General features: G+C 44.6%; 1 protein-coding gene across 3 annotated transcripts; it reads left to right on the forward strand.

Annotated features, from left to right (window-relative positions):
- The first annotated feature begins 8,041 nt into the window (after nucleotides 1-8,041).
- TSEN54 (tRNA splicing endonuclease subunit 54) lies at nucleotides 8,042-23,420 on the forward strand. 3 transcript variants are annotated; one of them, XM_083487382.1, is made up of 12 exons: nucleotides 8,063-8,140; nucleotides 9,269-9,433; nucleotides 10,142-10,205; nucleotides 11,188-11,271; nucleotides 12,238-12,336; nucleotides 13,709-13,761; nucleotides 15,162-15,260; nucleotides 16,595-17,235; nucleotides 18,425-18,485; nucleotides 20,034-20,150; nucleotides 22,167-22,355; nucleotides 22,864-23,420. In XM_083487382.1, the coding sequence occupies exons 1-11, from the start codon at nucleotides 8,097-8,099 to the stop codon at nucleotides 22,315-22,317; spliced, it is 1,578 nt and encodes a 525-aa protein (XP_083343508.1). In that variant the 5' UTR covers nucleotides 8,063-8,096; the 3' UTR covers nucleotides 22,318-22,355; nucleotides 22,864-23,420. The 3 variants fall into 3 exon arrangements, 2 of the variants coding, with proteins under 2 accessions (XP_083343509.1, XP_083343508.1); XM_083487383.1 differs by having other exon boundaries at nucleotides 8,042-8,140; nucleotides 22,167-23,420; XR_014522105.1 differs by having other exon boundaries at nucleotides 8,067-8,140; nucleotides 19,991-20,150; nucleotides 22,167-23,420.
- The last annotated feature ends 1,732 nt before the right edge of the window (nucleotides 23,421-25,152 follow it).

The following is a 25,152-nucleotide window of genomic DNA, read 5'->3' on the forward strand; positions in this document are numbered from 1 at the left end:
GCTGAAGTTTCAGCACTAGCTGCAAGGGCAGCCATGTGAAGAGCACATTACAATAATCTAGCTCAAAGGTGTGAGAAGCATGAACACCACCATTTTGCTGCAAGATAGGTGCAACTGCAAGCAACTGAATCCTCCCCATACCTGCCACTTGCCTTCTCATAGTTTCTACCCCGAAAGCGCATTTCTGGTATTGGAGATCAGCTGCGGAGGAAAGCACCTGAGACAGACAGCTAAGTAGTTGAGTGACCAGATGAAAAAGAGAAGAAAAGAGCAGGTTGTCAAAGCTACATCTACCCACTGAAATTCACTCTTCTATGCAAGTATTACAGGTGCAGAAACCCTATCTGCTTTTTCACCAGGCCACCCTAGAGGTAAGTCACAGGTAGGAAGAAGGCGTAGCAATTTCTCTAAAACTTGGATATCTGACTCTCTAAATGTGCTTTCGGGCATTGTTGTTGTTGTTTAGTCGTTTAGTCGTGTCCGACTCTTCGTGACCCCATGGACCAGAGCACGCCAGGCACTCCTGTCTTCCACCGCCTACTGCAGTTTGGTCAGGCTAATGTTTGTAGCTTCGAGAACACTGTCCAACCATCTTGTCCTCTGTCGCCCCCTTCTCCTTGTGCCCTCCATCTTTCCCAACATCAGGGTCTTTTCCAGGGAGTCTTCTCTTCTCATGAGGTGGCCAAAGTATTGGAGCCTCAACTTCACGATCTGTCCTTCCAGTGAGCACTCAGGGCTGATTTCCTTAAAAATGGATGCGTTTGATCTTCTTGCAGTCCATGGGACTCTCAAGAGTCTCCTCCAGCACCATAATTCAAAAGCATCAATTCTTCGGCGATCAGCCTTCTTGATGGTCCAGCTCTCACTTCCATACATCACTACTGGGAAAACCATGGCTTTAACTATACGGACCTTTGTTGGCAAGGTGATGTCTCTGCTTTTTAAGATGCTGTCTAGGTTTGCCATCACCTTTCTCCCAAGGAGAAGGCATCTTTTAATTTTGTGACTACTGTCACCATCTGCAGTGATCATGGAGCCCAAAAAAGTAAAATCTCTCACTGCCTCCATTTCTTCCCCTTCTATTTGCCAGGAGGTGAGGTGATGGGACCAGTGGCCATGATCTTCATTTTTTTGATGTTGAGTTTCAGACCATATTTTGCGCTCTCCTCTTTCACCCTCATTAAAAGGTTCTTTAATGCCTCCTCACTTTCTGCCATCAAGGTTGTGTCATCTGCATATCTGAGGTTGTTGATATTTCTTCCGGCGATCTTAATTCCGGCTTGGGATTCATCCAGTCCAGCCTTTTGCATGATGAATTCTGCATATAAGTTAAATAACCAGGGAGACAATATACAGCCTTGCCGTACTCCTTTCCCAATTTTGAACCAATCAGTTGTTCCATATCCAGTTCTAACTGTAGCTTCTTGTCCCACATAGAGATTTCTCAGGAGACAGATGAGGTGATCAGGCACTCCCATTTCTTTAAGAACTTGCCATAGTTTGTTGTGGTCAACACAGTCAAAGGCTTTTGAATAGTCAATGAAGCAGAAGTAGATGTCTTTCTGGAACTCTCTAGCTTTCTCCATAATCCAGCGCATGTTTGCAATTTGGTCTCTGGTTCCTCTGCCCCTTCGAAATCCAGCTTGCACTTCTGGGAGTTCTCGGTCCACATACTGCTTAAGCCTGCCTTGTAGAATTTTAAGCATAACCTTGCTAGCGTGTGAAATGAGTGCAATTGTGCGGTAGTTGGAGCATTCTTTGGCACTGCCCTTCTTTGGGATTGGGATGTAGACTGATCTTCTCCAATCCTCTGGCCACTGCTGAGTTTTCCAAATTTGCTGGCATATTGAGTGTAGCACCTTGACAGCATCATCTTTTAAAATTTTAAGTAGTTCAGCTGGAATGTCATCACTTCCACTGGCCTTGTTATTAGCAGTGCTTTCTAAGGCCCATTTGACTTCAATCTCCAGGATGTCTGGCTCAAGGTCAGGAACCACACTACCTGGGGTGTACGAGACATCCATTTCTTTCTGGTATAATTCCTCTGTGTATTCTTGCCACCTCTTCTTGATGTCTCCTGCTTCTGTTAGGTCCTTTCCACTTTTGTCTTTTATTATGGTAATCTTTGTACGAAATGTTCCTTTCATATCTCCAATTTTCTTGAACAGATCTCTGGTTTTTCCCATTCTATTGTTTTCCTCTATTTCTTTGCATTGGTTGTTGTCTCTCCTTGCTATTTTTTGGAAATCTGCATTTAATTTCCTGTATCTTTCACTATCTCCCTCGCATTTTGCTTGCCTTCTGTCCCCTGCTATTTGTAAGGCCTCGTTGGACAGCCACTTTGCTTTCTTGCATTTCCTTTTCATTGGAATGGTTTTAGTTGCTGCCTCCTGTATAATGTTACGAGCCTCCATCCACAGTTCTTCAGGCACTCTGTCCACCAAATCTAAATCCTTAAACCTGTTCCTCACTTCCACTGTGTATTCATAAGGGATTTGACTTAGATTGTATCTTACCGGCCCAGTGGTTTTTCCTACTTTCTTCAGTTTAAGCTTGAATTTTGCTAGAAGAACCTGATGATCTGAGCCACAGTCCGCTCCAGGTCTTGTTTTTGCTGACTGTATAGAGCTTCTCCATCTTTGGCTGCAGAGAATATAATCAATCTGATTTCGATGCTACCCATCTGGTGATGTCCATGTGTAGAGTCGTCTCTTGTGTTGTTGGAAAAGAGTGTTTGTGATGACCAGCTTGTTCTCTTGGCAGAACTCTATTAGCCTTTGCCCTGCTTCGTTTTGAATTCCAAGGCCAAACTTGCCAGTTGTTCCTTTTATCTCTTGACTCCCTACTTTAGCATTCCAATCCCCTATAATAAGAAGAACATCCTTCTTTGGTGTCATTTCTATAAGGTATTGTAAGTCTTCATAGAATTGGTCAATTTCAGTTTCTTCAGCACCAGTGGTTGGTGCATAAACTTGGATTACTGTGATGTTAAAAGGTCTGCCTTGGATTCATATCGAAATCATTCTATCATTTTTGAGATTGCATCCCAGTACAGCTTTCGCCACTCTTTTGTTGACTATGAGGGCCACTCCATTTCTTTTACGGGATTCTTGCCCACAGTAGTAGATATGATGGTCATCTGAACTGAATTCACCCATTCCCGTCCATTTTAGTTCACTGATGCCCAGGATGTCAATATTTATTCTTGCCATCTCATTTTTGAACACATCCAACTTACCAAGGTTCATGGTTCTTACATTCCAGGTTCCTATGCAATATTTTTCTTTACAGCATTGGACTTTCCTTTCGCTTCCAGGCATATCCGCAACTGAGCGTCCTTTTGGCTTTGGCCCAGCCGCTTCATCAGCTCTGAATCTACTTGTACTTGTCCTCCGCTCTTCCTATGCTTTCGGGCATAGATGGGTATAAACAAACAAGCCTGCCTTTATGTTGTCCTTATGTTGTCCTTATTTTCTGCATGCCCAGCACTGTCAAAGGTACAGGAGCAGGGCTAGTTAAAAATATAAAACCCAAAGGGGTCATGCTATGATATCCATTTTCAGAAGTTCCTGCTTATGTATTGTTCAAATCATGTGAGTTCTGCTGTTCTGGCTTAGCTGCCACACAGAGACACACACCTTGCATGTCTTGTATGCCCCCAACATCAACATGTTGTTGACATGGATGTTCTCATGTACAGCTGTAAGCATGAAGACTTCCATGGTATTGGGAGCTCTGCATTATTGGAGTTCCTGGGAATCTTTGCCAACATACAAGGCTAGTGTTGTGTTCACCCAAACCTATAAAACGCATCTCAAGCGCATTCTTTCCATTCAAAGAATTCTGGGCACTGTAGTCAAGCCCACAGAGTTTCAGTTCCTAGCTACCCTTAACAACCCTAGAATTCTTTGAGGGGGAAAATGTGCTTTGAATGTGTTTTAAAAGTATAGTGTGTGCACAGCCATAAACACAAACACAATGGTGGGAGGGTGAGTGGAAAGTGCAATGATGGCACAGCAAATGTTCAAAATCAAACAGTGTGTGAGTTTGAAGATGGCTACTATCTCAATGAAAAATACAGCGATAGGAATGTTTTCTTTGAAAATTATTGTTGTTGACCCCTTTGAAGAACCTTAAGAGTTTTAAAGAGTGATGCTTTTAAGCCTATACAAACATAGATATTTTATTCTTACTGCAACTGGCAGTGATACATTTTGCTTTTAGTGGCTATGCAAATTTTTAATTTGCATAGTATATGATCTACCATCTGCTTTCCAACGTTGTCAGATTATTGAAAGCTCATGAGGAGTGGTTAAGGGATTACTTTGGAATAATAATTACCAGTATTTCTTCTATAATATATCCTCCCCCCTTTTTTTAAGCTCATTGAGAACATTGCCCAGATGTTGGTTTTATTTCCTTGCACATTTCTAGTCTGTCCAGTTAGGCAGAACATTTTTAATTGTAGTCTGATGATTTGCCAGAGTCTTCAGACAAATTATTCTGAAGTTATCCTACAGACTTTTAGAGCTGCTCCAGAGCTAGGACAATTTTGCAAAAGCAGCTACCCCACACCACGCAGTGTGTGACATGGAATGCATGTCTAAGGCTGCACCTGGGAGTAAACCCATTAAAGTCAATGTGGCATACTTCTGAGTAGACAAGTATAGTATTGCACTGAAAAAGGTGCACTTCTGGTAACAACTCACCAATGAAGGAATAGGACATATTATATGATTCTGCAAATTATTGGAAATTTCCATTAATGGGCTTTTCGTGTGTGTGTGTGTAAATCACCACTTCAGACGTGGCATTTGTAATTTGAGAATTGGCAGCCTGTGTATAGCTGGAAGTAAATTCAGCAATGTTATGTAAGGTAACCCTGCCAGTGGGGAATTCTGGGACATTTGGCATTGACTTTTATGGAGGCATGATATACTTATGGAGCAAAGTATACTTTGCTACAAAAATGGTTCAGCTCTTCTAAATCTTTCCTCATGCTAAAGGCCTAGCTATGAGTGGCCTTAAAGAACCTTTTGGTTATTAAACACACAAATAACACAAGCAGATGCACAACCCCCAGTTGCGGGTTGTAGAGAGAATATTGATAGCGCTGCTTTTTCGCACCTGTGGCTTCATGGGATTATTTTCAAACTTTCGCCATATATCGGCTTGTGTGATAGATGCATTACAACAGCCACTGCCACTATATTACAACCTGAGACCCTAATTGTACTCTAACTTACTTAGGTGTGTCTCCTTCCCATATCCCTTTGCTAAAAGTATCCAGCCTATGGTGTGTTTGTGCAGGTTGTGTATGAACAAGAGCCACACTAGCCCTGACATGCTTTTGATGTTTCAGTCTCATTGCTGTCTGCATTGCCATTTTAAAAGAGCAGAAATATGTCCTTGTCGGTGCTGAGAGGTGCATGATCCTTTCCACTGACAGCATACTGTCGAGATGCAGCACTTCAAAAGAGGAAAAATCTGAAAGCATCCTGCTGACGATGGCTAACAGATGTGCCTGGCTTTAATGAACATCCCTTTCACAGAATATAATGGATGTCCCATATGCCAGAACACTACAGCTCTGCAAAGCATTACCAGTTGTATACCTGGCAGGGTACTTGCACCTTTTGTGGCTTTCTGAGGGGCATCTAAAACAGCAGAGAGACCCACGGGACCTGAGAGAATGACAAATGCATCCTGAATCAAGATAAGGTTTTTATCCCTGCAGCAGTCAATTAGCTCACCCATGCCCAGTATGTGTGTGTTCTCATCAAAACTACTTTGCAAATGGACAATGTATTTATTTAAGCTTTTAGCACGGCAAGCACGCTCTGCATATTCTGCATTTCATTTTCCTCTCACCTCACTGCTAACATTTTCTTATTTGCACACACCTGGCAATTAGGATAATGGGGGGAGATGCAAAAGAGGACAGGAGTCTTGCATCTTTTAAGAGGGAGTTGAGAATCATAGAATTGTAGGATTGGAAGGGACCTCAATGATCAGAGCCAAACTATCTGAATGTTTCAGTGTATCTGAAGAAGTGTGCATGCACACGAAAGCTCATACCAAGAACTAACTTAGTTGGTCTTTAAGGTGCTACTGGAAGAAATTTTTTTATTTTATCTGAAAGACTGTATTCTCTCATACAAACCTGCCTGGGTTTTGAGAACATCGGGGGGAGGCCCTTCTCTCAGTCCCACCAACCTCACAGGCACATACGGTGGGGATGTGGTACAGAGCCTTCTCGGTGGTTGCTCCAAGACTCCAGAGCTCCCTCCCTGGCAAAATTAGTAGACTGGCTCCCTCTGTGTTGTCCTTCCACTTTTTTGTTCCAACAGGCTTTGGGAAACCGGCTGCTTTTAATGAAAGGGTTGGTGCCGTGCTCTTTATTTTCCCTTTATTTTTTACAGCGCCCATCACAATTACTGTCACCAAAAAATAGGGTATAGGACAATGATTAAAAGCATGAACAGGAAAGTCTCTGATTCAAGGCTCAGGTCAATTCTGAATTTATTGGATGGCTTTAGGCTATGCTTAGCCTGAAACCTCGGTGTGTAGCATGGGGATAATAATCCTAGCCTACCTTGTAAAGATTCCTCTGATAAGATCGTGGAGGGGTTTAAGGTTTACACTGGTACCTCGGGTTAAGTACTTAATTCGTTCCAGACGTCTATTCTTAACCTGAAACTGTTCTTAACCTGAAGCACCACTTTAGCTAATGGGGCCTCCTGCTGCTGCCACCGCGCCGCCAGAGCCCGATTTCTGTTCTTATCCTGAAGCACTATTTCTGGGTTAGCGGAGTGTGTAACCTGAAGCGTATGTAACCCGAGGTACCACTGTACTTGAAATGGGTGGGTGGAACCAAATTCTAAGTTTTCCCCTCAGAGGCTGCAGTTATGCAGTTCACCACATGGGGCAGCAGTTAGCACTGAGACTGACACCTTGCAACATTCATCTCCAATTCACAGGTATGCTGCCTCTGAACATGGATGTTCCATTGAACATCATAGCAGAGAGCCAGTGTGTATATATGGGTGATACTGGAGCAGAACAGGAGGGAGGATATTTGGTTGGGTGGAGCTAGAGACAGAGTAGGTTGGCATGCTGGAATGAACTTTTTAGTAAGTACTCTCGCCTTCCTTGGAGGTTTTTAAGCCGAGGTTGGATGACCATCTGTTATGGATGCTTTACAGTAGTTGTGATTACTGCCTTTTCCAGGGGTTGGACTAGATGACCCTTGGGGTCCCTTCCAACTCCACAATTCTATCGTTCTATTATGTGCTGGGCCAGATTTAGGTTTGATGAGGCCCTAAGCTACTGAAGGTAATGGGGCCCTTTATAGGTCTAGCTGTCCTTTGCCAACAACAAATTGTCACTGTTTTGTGTTGAATATATGCTATATGGTAATTTATGGACCTAATAGGTCCATACACAACACAAAACACTGTTGCTATATGTAGGTTTTATTTTATTTGTTTTTATCCCCCTTTCTTTTTTTCTTTTTTCCTTTCTCCTCCTGTGATGAGGCTGCATTTTAATGTTTTAATGTTGTATTTTAATCTTGTTTTTAAGTTGTATTCATTCAACTTGTTTTTATTATTGGTTGTTAGCTGCCCTGAGCCTGGCCTTGGCTGGGGAGGGCGGGGTATAAATATATATATATATTATTATTATTATTTTGAAAATATACACCCAGTGTGTTTTTTCCTTTAATTTTTTTGGGCCCCCCCCCAAGAGAGTGGGGCCACAAGCTATAGCTTGTTTAGCTTATACGTAAATCCGGCACTGATGTATTGAAGGGGGGAAAAGCAACGTTCCTGCACAGCAACCCGATCCAGATCTGGACCCTTGACGGTTTCCTATTGAAAATGCACCTGCCCCCTCCCCACCCAAAAGATGTTGCGTGCGCGTATGTGCGCGCTCCCGCAGTCTTGTGTGAGCGTCGTTGTTCCGCTTTTCACGCCGGTTTGGAGACCCGGAGGAGAAGCGTCCTTGCTTCGCCAGAAACCTTTCCGGCGCTAGGACCCAGGGAAGGAGAGCGGGAAAGAGTCGGAGGGCCCAAGTGGGCGGAGCGAGTGGAATCCATGGATGCTGAGCTACGTCTTGCTGAGGGTCGCCGTTTGCTCAGGTAACCCGGGCCAGGTGCGTGGCGGGCGGATGCGAGCGAGCTTATAGGGGCCGCCCAGCGCCCGGTCGGGGCTCCCTCTTCCCCCGGGGTGAACGGCCACGTGGGCGCGGCGGCCTGCGGCTCGGGCAGAGGCGGAAGTGCGAGGCTGCAGCCCGGAGAACGCGGGTAGTGGAGAGTTATAAGCCAATGCTGTGAAAACAACAACACGTGAATGCACGCAACTTTAGCTGCAGGAGACACGATCGCGGCAGCAAGGGGCTCCGCCCTGTCCTCCTCTTGGTCCGTCCGTCCTGGATCCCGTATTCTGGGCGCTCCCTTTTTAAGAAGGAGCTCCGCTGCAGAAAGTAAACGAGGCGTGTCGTGGTGGCAGGAAACGAATTCCTAAGCCTTTACTCGTATATCCGCCTGAAAGTTATTAAATCATACAGATGTGGGAAGTGCTCATATTTTACGTTGGCTTCAGCCTTTTGGGATTGCATTGGGAAACACCTTTCCGGTTTCCCAGGGTTTAATTTTTTTTAGTTGTGGCTCTCTCTTTTTTAAGTGATTTTGTGCAGTGCTGGGTGGACTGGCTCTACTAATTTTGTATGGCTGGCATCTTAGAAAGTTATTCCAGAAAATGGGAGGTCTCCTGACAAAAATATGTAACTTGTCCCCTAGGTCTGAGGTTTGTAATGACAATTCTTTAAAAAGGGGCCTGAGAAATTGCTGACTGGTTAGCATAACTTCAGGTAAACTGTTAGAAAGCACTTTTGAAGTTAGCAAGCATATAGAAGTCACAAGTTTTGCTGAAGCAGTGTGTCTCCTGCAAAGATAAGCCCTGCCTCATTTATCGTATGGAGTAAGTTGAGAGTAAGTAGGCGAGTGGATAGAGGTGATCCAGTAGACCCGGCCTTTATCAACCTGGAGCCCTCCAGATGTTTTGGACTGCTGGATGGGAGTTGGGGGTCCAAAACATCTGGAGGGCTCCAGATTGCCCTTGTATTATGCTCTGTGGTTTTCCCATAACTGGCCACTGTGGGGAACAGGATGCTAGAGCAGAGGGCCCCTGTCCTGATGCTGCAAGGCCCTTTTGTGTTGATAGCACTGGGTTTTTGAGTGGTTGCCCTTCTTTAATTTTGCTTACAGCCCAGCAGAGCTGCTGTCTGCTCGCACACGTGATCACAAGGTCCCTCAGCGCTCACATGGCCAGAAGGATTTCCTTCCCGATGGATCGCAAGAGCAAGAGGAGAGGCTGCGCCAGTGCCGGGAAGAACACTGGCAGCTTTTGGAGGAAGAGCGTGTGGAGCGGTTGTACGTAGTGTAATACCGCAATAAAATAGAACAATAACAATCAACAATTAAAACTGTCGTTTTTAGAAAAGCATTCAGACGCCAGGGAGAGATTAAACCACATTGTGCATGCATGTGTGTAAGCCTAAAAACCACAAGAGAGAATGAGCTACACAAACCCATCTAGGGAGGTTGTTTCAGAGCCAGGGTTACTGCACGGAAAATGTTCTGTCCCAGGTCCCAGGCAATGATGAGTTTGAAGGACATGGAACAAGCATTGGATGATGAGCTTTGTATGGGTGTGCAGGTCCAAGGAGGCAGAGACAGTCTGACAGATTGACTGGTCTCAAACTCTTTAAACTGCTGGCCTGACTTAGAGGGTAAAGAAGCTTCAAACGTCGTTTGCCAGGCCATTATAGGGAAGTATAGTGCTGCCTCTGTGACTGATGAGCACTGTCAGCCCTATTCTGCAGATCGAGAGACAGAAGCATGTATACAGTGAAATAACTGAATGCGTTAAAAATGTAGATTCACAGTTCCTGATTTCTTTGCAAGGCAATTTGAGGCTGGATACAGAAGAAGCTGTTTTTACATAAGGATTTTACATAACAAGAGTTGCCCCCTGATCTTTTTTCAAAAGGTTGTACTTCCAGCTAAGACTAAAATGGTTTCTTAACCCCTTTTCAGTTAAGGTAACAGGATATAATTTTATTTAAACTTCTTTTGTAGGGGAAGTCTGGTGGCAGCTGAGTGGAAGCCCCAGGAAGGTATTGTCGAGCTGAAAACCCCTGCTGTAAGTCGCACTGTTCATCTTTATGCTGTTGTTTCTTGCTCTTTTTTAATTATGTAGCGTCCCTACAGAGCCTGCCTTCAAATTAAAAAACAACAACCCCACCACACAGAGTGGAGTTTGGATCGGGGTCTAGGCCTTGCCTGGTATGGCTTTTCTTCTTGCACAGCTCAGTGTGGAAGGTGCTTTTGCAGTGTTCAGCTTGGGAGAGGCTGGATTGCTTTTGGAACCTGCTACTCTCCCTGGAGAGCAGCTTCTCTGACGGGGCTGGCCAGTGCAGCGCTTAGATGATGAGGGGGTGGCGGGTGGCTTCATGAAATCTACATGCTTCACCCCCAGTTCCTCCCAGTTTCATCCACATCTTGCTTCCCTGTGGCATTCTAAGCCAGGCATAGGCAAACTCGGACCTCCAGATGTTTTGGGACTACAACTCCCATCATCCCTAGCTAACAGGACCAGTGGTCAGGGATGATGGGAATTGTAGTCCCAAAACATCTGGAGGGACGAGTTTGCCTATGCCTGTAAGCAAAAGATAAGGCAGGAAGGCAGCCACTGCAATTGAAGCATGGGACATGGATAGGTAGCCTGAGTAAATAATATAGAGCTGCATAGCTACAAGAACTGTCATGCAGAGATCTAGATGGGGAAGCTATGGGTATCCTTAAATAGAGATGTGGAAGGTAGATTGTGCCCCACTGTAATCTTCTCAAACAGCAGCTTTCATAAAAGGTAGAAGGTGACACATCCTCAAGCCTCACCTGCAATTCATGCCACAGGGCAACAGATCAGGTTCTCCTCTTACATATAGCCAAAAGCCTGATGGAGAGGATATGACTACATCACAAAGTATAGGAGAGAGTCTGGAATATTTTCCTTAAAGGATCCAGCCTTTCTGTGCATGCCTTACCTTGCAGAAAACCATTTTGAAGGCTTGTGTATCTGTCTAGAGCTAATCCTAACAACTCACATTTTCTTTTCTTGCCAGGGGAAATTTTGGCATACTATGGGTTTTGCAGAGCACGGAAAGCAATGCTTGCATCCAGAAGAAGCCCTGTATCTCCTGGAATGTGTAAGTAGACTGGGCTTGCAGGCTTAAGAAATTTTGATTCCATGTTTTTATCAAGTGCCGAGTGGGATTTTGCACGGGCAGCTGCCTTCCCCTCCTCATTTGTCCTGCAGCACCTCGCAGAAAGGTCTCAAGCTCCATGAAGCCACCTGTTGCAGAATAAATGATGACCGTTTGCAAATATGCACGTTTATCTGTGGAGCACGGGAGTAGGATGGGGACAGAGGGGGAAGGAGGGTGCAGAATGTGCAGAGGGGTAATTGTGCACTGCTAAGAGGAACTGATGTAACAAACCATGCCTTGTATTAATGCCGTATTCCACCCTAGCTGAAGTAAGGAGAGGATGATACCTTGTGCTTAGAAAATAGCTGGCATTGCCCCTTTGTGTTTTTATGGTGCTCTAAGAGAAGGGGTCAATATACCCTTGTTGCAGTTTTCTCCATTGTTTTCTGCTGCTTCCATGGCCTGCTTGCCCCTGTTCTTCTTGGCACAGACTGAGAGCAGACTCTGTTACACTAGTGTCACCTTCCCCAGTTGGACTCCCAACTCTCATCACTCCTAGCCAGCATGGTCAGTGGTCAGGGATGAAGGGGGTTGTCATCCCAATAACATCTGAATACCTAAGGTTGGGGAAAGCTGCCCTTGTTCTTTGTAAAGGGTAGGCAGTGTATACCTGTGCATATGGATCTCTAAGCACCTGGGTGCATGTGTTGGGATTGGACCAGGTCCCCAAAACATTCTTGCAATAGATGTTAAGGATCCTATTCAGCCCAAGTGGGACATACCCTCTGCTCTCCACCTCAATACATGCTGTTGCCCTAAATCCCCAAGAGGGAAGGTTAAAGAAAAAAGCAGTGTACTTCTGAGTTAAAATGGGCCGGCTGGCTGGCTCCTGAGACCACAGAATATGGTCCCCACAGAGTTTTTATGCAGGCTTTAATTCCTAAATGTTATGCTCCTGTCTTCTAGGGATCTATTCAGCTGTTCTACAGAGGCCTGCCTATGTCAGTTCAGGAAGCCTATGAGAATCTGCTATCCCAGAAGACAGTGAGCCTGCTGAAGTACCAGGTATGTCTCAGGATTTGGGTTTGGCTGCAGGTATCGATCTCATGGAAAAGCCGACAAAGCCCAAGCTCACACGTACGGCACTGAATCAGAATGAATGAAAATGGCGAGAGTTCTGCAGCAAGCACAGAACCACATTTGGAGACGTATCAACCTGTGTTGGTGAAGTATTTAGTTTCTGAGTGATGGAAGGAGTTTCTCTCATTCCCTGGGGACTGGGAGTTGTGTGGAAGTTCAAAGCAAATAGCCCTGTGCCAAATTGGTTACCACAATATACTTAGCAGATGCATTTACTCTGGCAGCGAAGGATGTGTGTCAGTATACTACCAGTGTTTTGGGCTTTCTGTTAAATAACAGAGGAGACTTAAAATATTTTTCACGCTTCAATATTCTATGAAAGCATAAACAATATCTGCTGTGGTATCTGATAGTTCTATAACCCCCCTTTTTTAAATTACTTTTTATAAAAGTGTGTGTGTGTGAGAGAGAGAGAGAGAGAGTGTATACACCTCCTCTTTTTCTTTCTTTTCCATAATGGGAAGTTAAGATCTGTGAGTCTGGCGGTATATGTTGGCATAAGGGCTCCTCAGCTGATTTGTGGCATTCTCCACAAGGGTGAATGGTGCCTGTGATTATGTTTGGAAGAGAAGTGCAAGCCTCTCTGGCGTCTTACCAGGTGCTGCAGCACAGGCTGTGAGCTACTCTCCTTGTAAATAATAATAATAAGAAGAAGAAGAAGAAGAAGAATAAGTGCTTTGGGGTGGCAAAGCATTAACATGCAAAGCAAAATGAGTCACGATCACTCTGCAAATATTGTTTTTGTTTTGTAATGTGTTTTGGAAAAGCTTACATGATAAATGTGCCTTTGGCGACATAGATCTGATACAGATTTTTATTGTTACTATTTTATTTCCTAAAATTTATACACCGCTTGATTGTAAAAACAACAACAACACCTCAAAGCAGTTAACAAAAAGATAATGCGCTAAAATCAAGCAAAATTACAACCCAACCTCAAAACATACTAAAGTTAAAATACTAAAACCGATTAAAATTACCTCAGCTTTCTAAGTATCTGGGTAGGCTTGTCTAAACAAGAATGTTTTTAGCAGGTGCAGAATGGGGTGAAGGTGTCTGCTTGATCTCAATAGGTAGGGAGTTTCAAACTGTTGGTGCTGCCAGACACACACACACACACACACACACACACACACACACACACACACACACACCTACCCCTACACACCTCTGCTGGAGAGGCAATAGCAGCAGCTGAGCAGAATGGCTTTCCGTCATGGGTAATGTTGATTCAAGTTTTGTTGTATGATCCTGAAAGGACACAAAAGTCAGACTTCATTTTCATCCCTGTTTTAAGGTATTCAGCCACTTGAAAAGACTGGGTTACATCGTTCTGAGATTCCGTCCCAGGTAATTGTTTGATGGTGGTCTTTCTCCCTCCCTTAGAACACCCTTCTCAAGGTTTTCCTTTAGGCACCCCCTTAGCATTGCATGTTGGTTCCTTCCATCTCTCTCGCCCTCCCTCTGTTTTCACATCCCAACCTCCCAAGGTTAGTGCATACCTTCCTATCCTTTGGGTCAGTCATGAGACCTGTATATGGATTTTGCTTCCCACTTCTTCCTTCAATTTCAAATGAGTCTGTGGATTAATCAGGTGAAGAGCTGATAACCAGGAGGAAGGGTGGTTTCCTATCATCATTTCTGCGTTGCTAAAAAGGCTTTTGCAGCTAAGAGTGAATGGCATGTCCTGGTTTCTGTTCTCTGATTCCCCTTTTTATATAATAATTTTTATTAAATTTTCTGTTTTACAATTTCAAATAAACATTTTACAAACTTTAAAATATCCAATGATTTCCTCCTTCTCCTTCCATGGTTCATTTTACATATCTTGCATCCCTGCGTATTTTACAATAACCATTCAAATAAATTTCCCACTATTACATCCATCAAGAATTATTAACACTGTTGAATTTATCTTAATGTTGCCAGCGTTTTCAGCTGTACACACTTATTTTCCATATACTCAATAAACGTTTTCCAATCTTCTTTAAACGTATGTTCTCCTTGCTCTCTTATTCTGTATGTTAAATCTGCAAGCTGTGCATATTCTGTCAACTTGAGTTGCCAATCCTCTTGAGCTGGGACCTCGCTCACTTTCCATTTTGGGGCTAACGAAACACGGGCTGCAGTTGTTGCGTACATGAATAACCTTTTCTGACCCCTGGGGATTTCAGTCTGGGTTATCCCCAGCAGAAAGGACTCTGGTTTTGGGGAGGAAAGTAATTTGAAACATTTATTTTTTTCAGTTCATCATAGATCATTTCCTAATCCTCTTTTACCTTTTTACATGTCCACCACATAATAATTTATGATTTATTATTTATACCCCGCCCATCTGGCTGGGCTTCTCCAGCCACTATGGGCGGCTTACAACAAACCACTCCAACAAAATATTAAAATACAGTAATACATCAAACATTAAAAGCTTCCCTAAACAGGGCTGCCTTCAGATGTCTTCTAAAAGTTTGGTAGTTGTTGTTCTCTTTGACATCTGATGGGAGGGCATTCCACGGGGTGAGTGCCACTACCGAGAAGGCCCTCTGCCTGGTTCCCTGTAACTTGGCTTCTCTCAGTGAAGGAACTGCCAAAAGGCCCTCGGTGCTGGACCTCAGTGTCCCGGTAGAACGTTGTGAAAGAATGTTCCCTCCACCTCTTTACACTTCCAGCACTTATCTGCTTCTGTCTTGTAAATCTTAGCCAACCTACTCAGAGTTTAATACCATCTTCTGATTCCCCTTTTAACTCCACAGCACTGTTCCAACGCCATATGAGAGGCAGCTGAATCTGGATAGCCACTGCCAGGGCACAGAGAGAAGCCGCAGCAAGAGGCGGAGGAGCTCCAGCCCTCGGTAAAACCATACAGATGCTGGGAGTGGTGCCCTTGACTGGCTAGCCCTAGGTGGGCATGTTACTGAATACTGTGAAATGTTTCAGTTCTATTTCTGTCCTGTCCCCCCAGCACCTTTCATGTTTGCCACTTGCCACAATGTAGGGGTGGCCAATTTGGTGCCCTGCAGAGGTTGCTGGACTCCAGCTCCTATCATCACTAATCATTGGCCATGCTGGCTGTGGCAGATGGGAGCTTAGTATCCCAACATCATCTGGAAGCCTGCAGGTTTTGCACCCATTCCCAAAGGGTAGGTAAAGGTAAAGGGACCCCTGACCATTAGGTCCAGTCGTGACAGACTCTGGGGTTGCGGCGCTCATCTCGCTTTATTGGCCGAGGGAGCCAGCGTACAGCTTCTGGGTCATGTGGCCAGCATGACTAAGCCGCTTCTGGCGAACCAGAGCAGCGCACGGAAATGCCGTTTACCTTCCCGCCAGAGCGGTACCTATTTATCTACTTGCACTTTGATGTGCTTTCGAACTGCTAGGTTGGCAGGAGCTGGGACCGAACAACGGGAGCTCACCCCATCATGGGGATTCAAACCGCCGACCTTCTGATTGGCAAGCCCTAGGCTCTGTGGTTTAACCCACAGTTCTACCCGCGTCAGTGAAAAGAGTCAAGAACTCAATAATAGCGGTTATTGCATTAGATAACAGGTGGGGCCTAATGGATTCCTTCGAATACTGTGACCTTGGTAGTTTTTGATGGTAAAGGAACATGCCCATGTTTTATTTGTCTGGGGCCTTCATTATACATCTTTAGGTGCCAGGCGAAAGTGTTATAAGGGAAGATAGCAATTAGTTCTCCCAGCACATCAGGTCTGAAACTACAATGTTTTTGAAGGGCTACACATGTGAAATGGATTTTATATTTATAAGATGTAACCAAGGCACTGTTTGTAAGGGGGGGAAAGGTCAGCTGCAAGAATGGACTAACGACTAGTAAAGGATGACAGTCCTCAAAAATAGGGGGCATCTTATACATGGGGATGTCTTATAGACGGGAAAATACGGTAATTTGGTTTGATTTGTAATAATTTGGAAATAATTTTTTAAAAATAATTAAAGAAAAAGAAAATGTTCCTCTTCGACCAGGCCTTTAACTGATTAATATTCTATAGCCTTTTAAATGAGTTTGTTTAGGGGGATTTTTGTTTTGTTTTTAAGTGTTAATTTTGTGCTTCTATCCTTTTTTTAATCTTGTGAAGCACCCTGAAATCTTCAGATTAAGGGTGGTATATACATTTTAATAATAAATTAATATAATATAATTTATGTCCCTTTCCCCTTTGATTAGGTTGTCACAAGACAAGAAACCCAAAGCATCAGAGAAGTCTCAGGAATGCAGAGAGTCGCCCCAAAAGACCAGGAGGTATCACGAGAGTTTCAGGCACCCAACGTCCGATGATTCTTCCAAGGAAAGCACAAAGGCTTCAGATCCTAAAACTGCAGTTGTGGAGTCAACCCCATCTTGTAGCGTCCCAAGAGAAGCTCCAGCTCGTGCTCAAGATGACAAGAAGAGGTCTAGCAAGACCTTTCGTGGGGACCGCAGCGACGTCGCTCCTTCCCGCTGGGATTACACCACTATTGCTTTCCCTAACATGGGTGCCGATTGCCCGCAGACCCTCCTGGCAGAGCCTGATAAGAGGCTCCTTCCGGAGAACGTAACGGCCCGGGAGGTTGATGCGACCCGTTGGCGCAGGAAGCTCAACCAGAAGCACGAGAGGTTGACCCGCAAGGAGCGGGAACAGCTGAAGTGGGAGAGCAGGTACAAAAGCAGCATCAACGAGGATAGAGAAGTCCGGCGCTGCTCCACGTGGCAAGAGTATAAGGCGCTTCTGAAAGAGAGAAGGCGGTGGGAGGAACGGAACCGCCCTGCACACCTCTGGGAGCAGGCGGTCACCCCGCTTGTGAAGCCAGACCAAGAACTTTCAACAGGTATTGTTGAAAAGAGGCTTTGATCCCTTTTGAGGTAGGGCGATGGGCTAGAATTCAGGTTTCCCCAGAGGCTCCTGAAGGGCAGTTCTTACATCAGTCCTCTGGATGGAGCAACTCCTTCAGAGGGATGATATTCCCAAACAGGCCAAGGACCAGGTCAAGAAACTGTCCATTGCATGCACCTTTCAAGCTGATGCCTCCAGGGATGTGATGCAATTGGTGGCAAGAACCAGTGGGGCAGATTGTCTACTAGCTTGGTAACCCAGTTTGTCATTTCCCCCTTTATATTGCCTTCATCACATCTTTTTCTGTGCCTTCCCCCACTGCCCAGCTACTTCACTTTTTTTAATAAAAAAAAGTATTTATTTTATTTTATTTTAATAATCATAAATTAATAAGAATAAAAATGTGCACCCCACCACCGAGACCATTCCATTGTAACTATCCAACCTCCCAAAATTTCAACACCTCTTGTGATGGTTTGACCCCTTTCCATTTTAACAGTAGAAATTCTACAAACACTTTCCATATCTCCTCAAAATCATTTCTCCTGCATATTCCCCGTCTTACCTTAATGGCACATGTTAATTTATCATTCATAGCTATATCCCACACACCCTTTTTTTTTTACCATTCTTCCATTTTATATTCTTCTTTCCCTTCCACTTCCTAGCTGTAATAATTTGTGCAGCTGTCAATAAATTTGTGAGCAAGTCCTTCATAGCCTGTGAAACTTCCACTCCATTGTAAATTGATAATAGTGCTACCTCTGGACTTTGGGTCAGCTTTAACCCAGTGATTTCTGTTATCTCCTTAATCACCCTTTGCAAAAATATATATATATATGTGTACATATGTACACCCCCACCACGTGTGAACATAATTCCCGGTTTCCTGGCATCCCCTCTACTTCAATTGGAAAACCTTCTTGTACTTTGAGAAAATCAGTACAGTACATGCTTACCACCCTCTTTCTGTTTTCCGAATTTGCATTTTATTGCTTCATTGTCTTTGCATACAAGTGTTCTCATCCACAGATCCTCTGGGCAGAAGGAGAGGAAGGTGCGTATAGCTTTGTTGGAGTGGAGGGTGGGGTGGTCATAATGAATAGAATGCCTAATCAGGGCAGATAAGATCTTTGAAGAATGCATGCCCCTAATCCAGACCTCTCTTGTGTCCTCCCCACTAGGGAGTGTGCTCCAGCAGATCAGTGTGTTCCAGCCCTCCCATATCCTGGATGAGGCATCTCTGTAAGTATCAAAACTAGAAAGCTGGCCAAATGCTTTTTAATCTCTCTCTGTGGTTCTAGGTGTTAGCAGCTATTCTACACTTTGTATACTGACTTTAAAATATTTCACTCCTGATTTTAAATTGAAACATAGCTCAGTTGGTTAGACTCACAGGGGTCAGCAAACTTTTTCAGCAGGGGGCTGGTCCACTGTCCCCCAGACCTTGTGGGGGGGTGGACTATATTTTTTGGGGGGTGGATGAATGAATGCCTGTGTCCCACAAATAACCCAGAGATGCGTTTTTAGGGAAGTTTTTAATATTTAATGCTGTATTGTTTTTAACACTCGATTGGGAGCCAGCCAGAGTGGCTGGGGAAACTCAGCCAGATGGGTGGGGTATTAATAATAATAATAATAATAATAATAATAATAATAATAATAATAATAATAATAATAATAATTACACACATTCTACTCATGTAAAAACACCAGACAGGCCCCACAAATAACCCAGAGATGCATTTTTAATAAAAGGACACATTCTACTCATGTAAAAACATGCTGATTCCTGAGCCGTCCACGGGCTGGATTTAGAAGACAATTGGGCTGGATCCGGCCCCTGGGCCTTTGTTTGCCTACCCAAACAAACCTACTGTTTGCAGCTCATGAACTTCGAATGCTGTTTTAAATTATGTGCCAGACACGTGCTTACCAAAGGACTAACATCCAAACAAACTAATAATCATGGGCAAAGTGCAGTGTGTACCTGAATGTCCCTGCTTCTTCCAGTCATAGAAATGGGAGGATATCAGTTGCAAGTTCAGTTCAGATTTATCTGCTTGCCATTCATCCTTGTCAGTAGAGAACATCCTCTGTGAGACGCTCTCGCTCATGAGTCTCAGGCGGTGGCAATGCTTGGAATACTGAAATCCAGAGCCTGTGGTTCCGTATCTGATAGGGAAGCTTTGTAATTCTGGGTTGTGTAACGACTGCAAAAATTAAGTTAGAGGCTTGTTTGGTGTTAATTGGGAGCGTGCAAATGAAATCTGCCATGTGTGGTGGTTGGGCAGGTGGATTTCAGAGCCCCGGGGAAACACTGCTGTCTGTTTAAAAGCTAATGTCTAACCTACCTAGCTGTGGAATTAATCTGGATATCTGTTAAAGCAGGCATGGCCAAACTTGGCCCTTCAGCTGTTTTGGGACTACAGTTCCCATCATCCCTGACCACTGGTCCTGTTAGCTTGGGATGATGGGAGTTGTAGTCCCAGAACAGCCGGAGGGCCAAGTTTGGCCATGCCTGTTTTAAAGTATCAGAAACTGGAAGTTCAGAGTGTGTCTTTGCTATCCTCCTGAGTTCCCTGGCCTCATTATGACGCCCACTCTCAACTCCCAGCCAACTCTTTTAACACCTTAAGAAGTTATGGGTCCCCTTCCCTTAATTCCACTCTAGATCCTGCCAAAATATGCTGTAGCTAAAGATGTGCTTTCCTGTTTTTCCCTCCTCTGGTACTTCTCTGTGGGTACAGGAGACCTTTCAAGCTTTGTACTGATAACTAACCTCCTCAACAGACTGCAGAACGATACCAGGGATATGAAGATTGACTTTGATGTGTATCAAGCAGATGTGGCTTCCAGCTTCAAGAAGAATGACCCTGGGAAGCCCTACGCCCGGATGTGTGTTCGGAGGTACTAGGCACTCATAAGTTTATTGATCAGCAAAGTTACATAGTCTAATCTGTTAAAGAATTTAGCTTACAGTTTTGTTATGGAGAGAGCCTAAGTCTTCCTTCAAAAAAGTGAAAGCTTTAGCTCTAATGGGTTGCATTAACAATGGATTTTTAGAGTACTGTAGTTGAACGGTTTGAAGTCCTTAAAAGCAATGTACATGCTGAGAAAGTGGAACTCTTCCGCAGTCAGTCAACAAGGATGCCCGCATTTAGAGAGGAGTTCATGCCAGCTGGGCAGCTTCCTGCTGCAGTCCAGGTGTGGGTGTAAGAGAGTCTTCCACCAACCCAAGAGACACACAAGGACTGTCTTGTTAGTAGTGTTCTTTGATTTGGGGCAGGAACCTGGTTGTGGAGACCATGTGAGGACTCTGAATCCCAGCTGCTGAATTCCCTAGCCCCCTCTATACTTTCTGGTTCTGTGGCCGATATTTTAGCCCAGAGGTTTTCAATCTCTTTGAGTCCACGGCTCCCTTGACCAACTACATTCTTTCTGTGGCACCCCTGTGGGGTTCAGGAGCCCAGTTATGTCACCCCTTGCCTGCAGAGCTGGCAGCCCCTCACCCTTTTTTGAACACCCTCCCTTGTGGAGTGTTCCTTTAGGCTCCTCTCCTCTCCCATCTCCTTGGGAGTCCTCTGAGAGCCAGTGTGATGTAGTGGTTAAGAGCAGTAGACTAGTAATCTGGTGAACCGGGTTCGCGTCTCCGCTCCTACACATGCAGCTGCTGGGTGACCTTGGGCTAGTCACACTTCTCTGAAGTCTCTCAGCCTCACTCACCTCACAGAGTGTTTGTTGTGGGGGAGGAAGGGAATGGAGAATGTTAGCCGCTTTGAGACTCCTTCGGGTAGTGATAAAGCGGGATATCAAATCCAAACTCTTCTTCTTCTTCTTCTTCTGAGCAGCCGCTGCTGCCGCCCCTGGTTTCTGAGCTGCCCCCTCTGCCCGAAAGAGAGGTGCCTCTTCACACTGCCCCACAGGGGCCTGTGACTTACCTGTCCATTCCCAACAGCAAGGGCTGGCGAACTGACTGACTGGGCTTCCTCACCCACTTGCTTGTTTACTCCGAGGCCGCCTCAGCTCCTGGCGACCAGCACCCCCTGGCCAGCCCCCAGCAGCAGAGCGCATACCTGCACTGCCATCAGGGGCGTCATACTCATAGAGGCTAGTGGCGCGGGGCGCCAAGTTCTGGAGGGCACCAGGGAAGAGGCAGAGGCTGGATGCAGCACCTCCCGACATCAGCTCGCCACCTCCGCCATGCCACGCCGAAGCAGCACCGTGCCTGGAGCCTCCGTCTGCCATGGCCACTGTGGCACGAAGCAGCCAGCTGAGCCAGGAGGTGCTGTGTCCAGCCTCTGCCTCTTCCCCGCCAGAGGAGTCGCCCTCCAGCCACTGCCCGCCTCCTCCAGCCCCGCCGGCAGCACCGGCTCTGGGAAAGGGGGGGGCACCGGAGGGAGCTTTTCACCACGGCACCGGGTATGCTTAAGACGGCCCTGACTGCCAAGGCACACTGGTTGAAAACCACTGCTTTAGCCAATACTTACCTGCATGGTTAACAAAATTCTGTCCCTAATCATGAGGACTTGAAATTCCCTGCCCCCCACTGAATACAGTACAGTGGTACCTCGGGTTACATACGCTTCAGGTTACATATGCTTCAGGTTACAGCAGCAGCAGAAGGCCCCATTAGCTAAAGTGATGCTTCAGGTTAAGTACAGTTTCAGGTAAAGAACAGACCTCCGGAACGATTAAGAACTTAACCTGAGGTACCACTGTACTAGATTCCCAGGAATTTACATATGTCGCCAGACAGCTAGATCATGGGAATATCAGTTTCCCAACCTGCTCCAAGTTAGATTATCCAGGATGTCTTTTTTTCAGAAAATCAAGCACGTTTGCTGTTGAGAAAGGATAAGCATATCTCTTTCCCTCCCTCCCTCTCTCTCTCTCTCTCTCTCTCTCTCTCTCTCTCTCTCATAGGTTTGATGAGCCGATCCCATCCCTGAGGGCAGTGAAGCAGCTTGCTTGCCAAAGTGGAGATGTCACAGTGGTCTTTGCACTAGTAGACAATGGAGACATCTCTTTCTACTCTTTCAAGGAATTCAAGCTGCCTGTGGATGTTCATCCCTGATGTTCCTGCTGTCACATCAGGAAACATCTTTGGAACTGGTGTGTGTTTTATACAAAATATTACTCAGGACTATATAGAATTTAATAGCTACCTACCTTGGGTCGCCAATAGATGCAATTTTCATGCAGCAAGAGCCTGCCCATTTCATAAAAGCAAAGAGTAATTCAAACAAAACAAACATTTCTGGACAGAAACGCGCAAATGTATTTTGTTTCGTTTTTGCCTGGACATGGCATAGTGGCTCTGCCAATCTGGAATGATTTGTTTGTTATTTGATGCCAGGGAAGTGTTTCCATGATAAATAATGTTGCTTGTACCATCTGGAAGCCTTGGCAAACAAAAACTCTAGAAACCAACATTCAGTATCAGTGATTCAACAAGTGACGCAGAGCAAGCCATTACTGCAGGGATAGCCAATGTTGTTGGACTGCAACTTCCATCATCTCTGACCATTGACCTCGCAGGCTCTGGCTGATGGGAATTGTAATCTAACATCTGGAGGACCATACTGTTTTTCCCTGTGTTATTGCATCATGTTCTTTGTAGTCACAGAACAGCCAGTGAAAACCTGAGAATAGTCTTCTGTGGTTGGGCAGATAGATGATTCTTCAAGTGCTTTCCCCACCGTCTTCAACAGCAATGATCTTCCAGAGGAAAGGAAACTACAGAACACGGAGATCTTGCAGAGAGTCCATGGAAAAAGACACCACCAGTTTGTGTGTGTGTGTTATTTCCATAAAGTTAGTGAACCTTTAATTATTCAGAGCTGGAGTCATTATTACTGGGCTGCCATACTTCTGCTTTACAGCTTCTCTCCAGGATGCAAATTGATATTCCCTGTTGAGAATTAACTGTCTGTATTACAAAGTTTATTTATAACCCTTGCTGCTATGGAGTTTTCTCTTCTCCAGATACCAAATTTCTGCCTCTTTTTTGCCTATGAACTTGCTACAGTCGTTGAAGCCAGAAAGCAGTTATCAAAAATAAAGGGCCTGTGTGTTTTTTCCTAAGAAATTTTAGAGGTAGTTTTGTTTATGAAGGTTGGGTTTTTTTGGCCAAGTGTGGAGGCTAAAGCAATAAAATAACAATTAGGTTTACGTTAATACAGTGTCTTGTGGTCCTTTTAGGGTGCTTTCATATAGTGCATTTCTCTTAGGCAAAATATGATTGACAGCAGTTAATGCATTCTGGTCAAATACTTCAGGGCTTTCTTACTTGGCAGTAGTTTGCAGTTTACTACTGCCAGCATTTGCTAACAAGTGGATTCCCAAATGATCTCCCAGAATGCACTGCATTTCTTTTGTGCCCAAGACAGAGAGAAGCAACCGAAAATTGTTGGGCATTTAGAAGCTTGGCCTACCCAGTCATAGTTACCTGAAAGAAGAGACACTAGTTCTATGATCAGAGCTGTCCTAGTGCTTCAGTATAAGGGGAGACAGAGACCAAAGTTTTCATGGTGTATGCTATAACAGAAAACCAGTAACCCTAACACAACCCAAATACCATCATGTTTATATGATGTCAACATTAAGCAGCAAGCCTTGCCCTCTGTTCTCTTAAAGTGTATTTGTTCCACCCATTTGGATGGCTGGCTGAAAATGAGTTCTTTCTGGAGTAGCTCTACTGACCAATGTGGCTATCACCCTGTCTGGATTATGCAGGTTGAGCTGTCAGAGGGCGGAACACCCTGATTTCCTATAGAAGAGTGGGCTAGAGAGCCTCTAGATATGTTCTGTGCAGCATTATTCTTCTTCATTTCATTTCTATACTACTTTATATGTTTAAGAAAAAATCTCAAAGTGGTTTGCAACACACTAAAACCGCAAATAAAACAATCCAGAATACAGCATTACTGAAGAAAGTCAAATGTAAATTATACCTTCAAACATAATGAACAAGCAACTGAAATATTATTGTAAACATTTCAAAAGAATACATTACAAAGGAAATCAACAATGGTATATGCATTTAATGCAGCAAAGTTAACAAAAAAAATCTTAAAACATTTCAAAAGAAAACATTTCTAAAGGAAGTCAATATAAAATGCATATTTAAAACAGAATAGTGAACAAGAGAATAAAATACTCTCTTAAGAATAGAACATATATGCTGCTGTTGCTGCCATTCCTGCAAAAGGCGGTTCATGATGGCTGTGGAAGCTCAGGGTCGAAGGCCTGGCACTGCCCTAAGAGACAGCCAAGATCAGGCATAAGCAAACTCGGCCCTCCAGATGTTTCGGGACTACAACTCCTATCATCCCTGACCACTGGTCCTGTTAGCTAGGGGTGATGGGAGTTGTAGTCCCAAAAATATCTGGAGGGCCAAGTTTGCCTATGCCTAGCCAAGATGATCTCTGGCTTCTTTGGCTCATCTTTTATAGCTGGAGTCAATTCCAGGGCCTTTGCCTCCCAGGCCAGGTGGAGAAAGGCCTGCAAGGCAGGAAGCAGGTCTTCCAGGACTCCCACACAGAAAATGCTTTACAGCCCAGACCTAACCGTGTTCATTTAGAAGTATGCCTCAATGAATTCACAGGAGATTTTTCTGGCTTGAGTTTCTGAGGGTCCAAAGGATTTCCTGATCTGATACCAAACCACTGCAGGGGGAGAACTCGTGGAAAGAAACGAGAACTTTTGACTATGATGCTGTGTTGCAGTTCACAATTATCAAAGGTGGCTTTCTGAAATCTGCAGACCATAATGGGGAAACTAGTCAATCCCTGCTCTGGACTCCAGGATAGTACATCACAAAATCACAGCAGTTTTGTTTCCATTAGGTAACTGATGGATAATAGCACTCCAGCTACCTCTAATGGTCTACTTCTCCACACATGCGCAA

This window comes from Podarcis liolepis (assembly GCF_965112155.1).
Source record: "Podarcis liolepis genome assembly, chromosome: 2".
Lineage (NCBI taxonomy): Eukaryota > Metazoa > Chordata > Lepidosauria > Squamata > Lacertidae > Podarcis > Podarcis liolepis.

What these genes read in the sequence shown, in the direction of transcription:
- TSEN54 (XM_083487383.1), top strand. Translation starts at nt 8,097, where the DNA reads ATGGATGCTGAGCTACGTCTTGCTGAGGGTCGCCGTTTGCTCAG. An exon ending in GAGGGTCGCCGTTTGCTCAG is followed by an intron (nt 8,141 to 9,268) that starts GTAACCCGGGCC and finishes TTTTGCTTACAG; the next exon opens with CCCAGCAGAGCTGCTGTCTG. An exon ending in TGAGCCTGCTGAAGTACCAG is followed by an intron (nt 12,337 to 13,708) that starts GTATGTCTCAGG and finishes CCCTGTTTTAAG; the next exon opens with GTATTCAGCCACTTGAAAAG.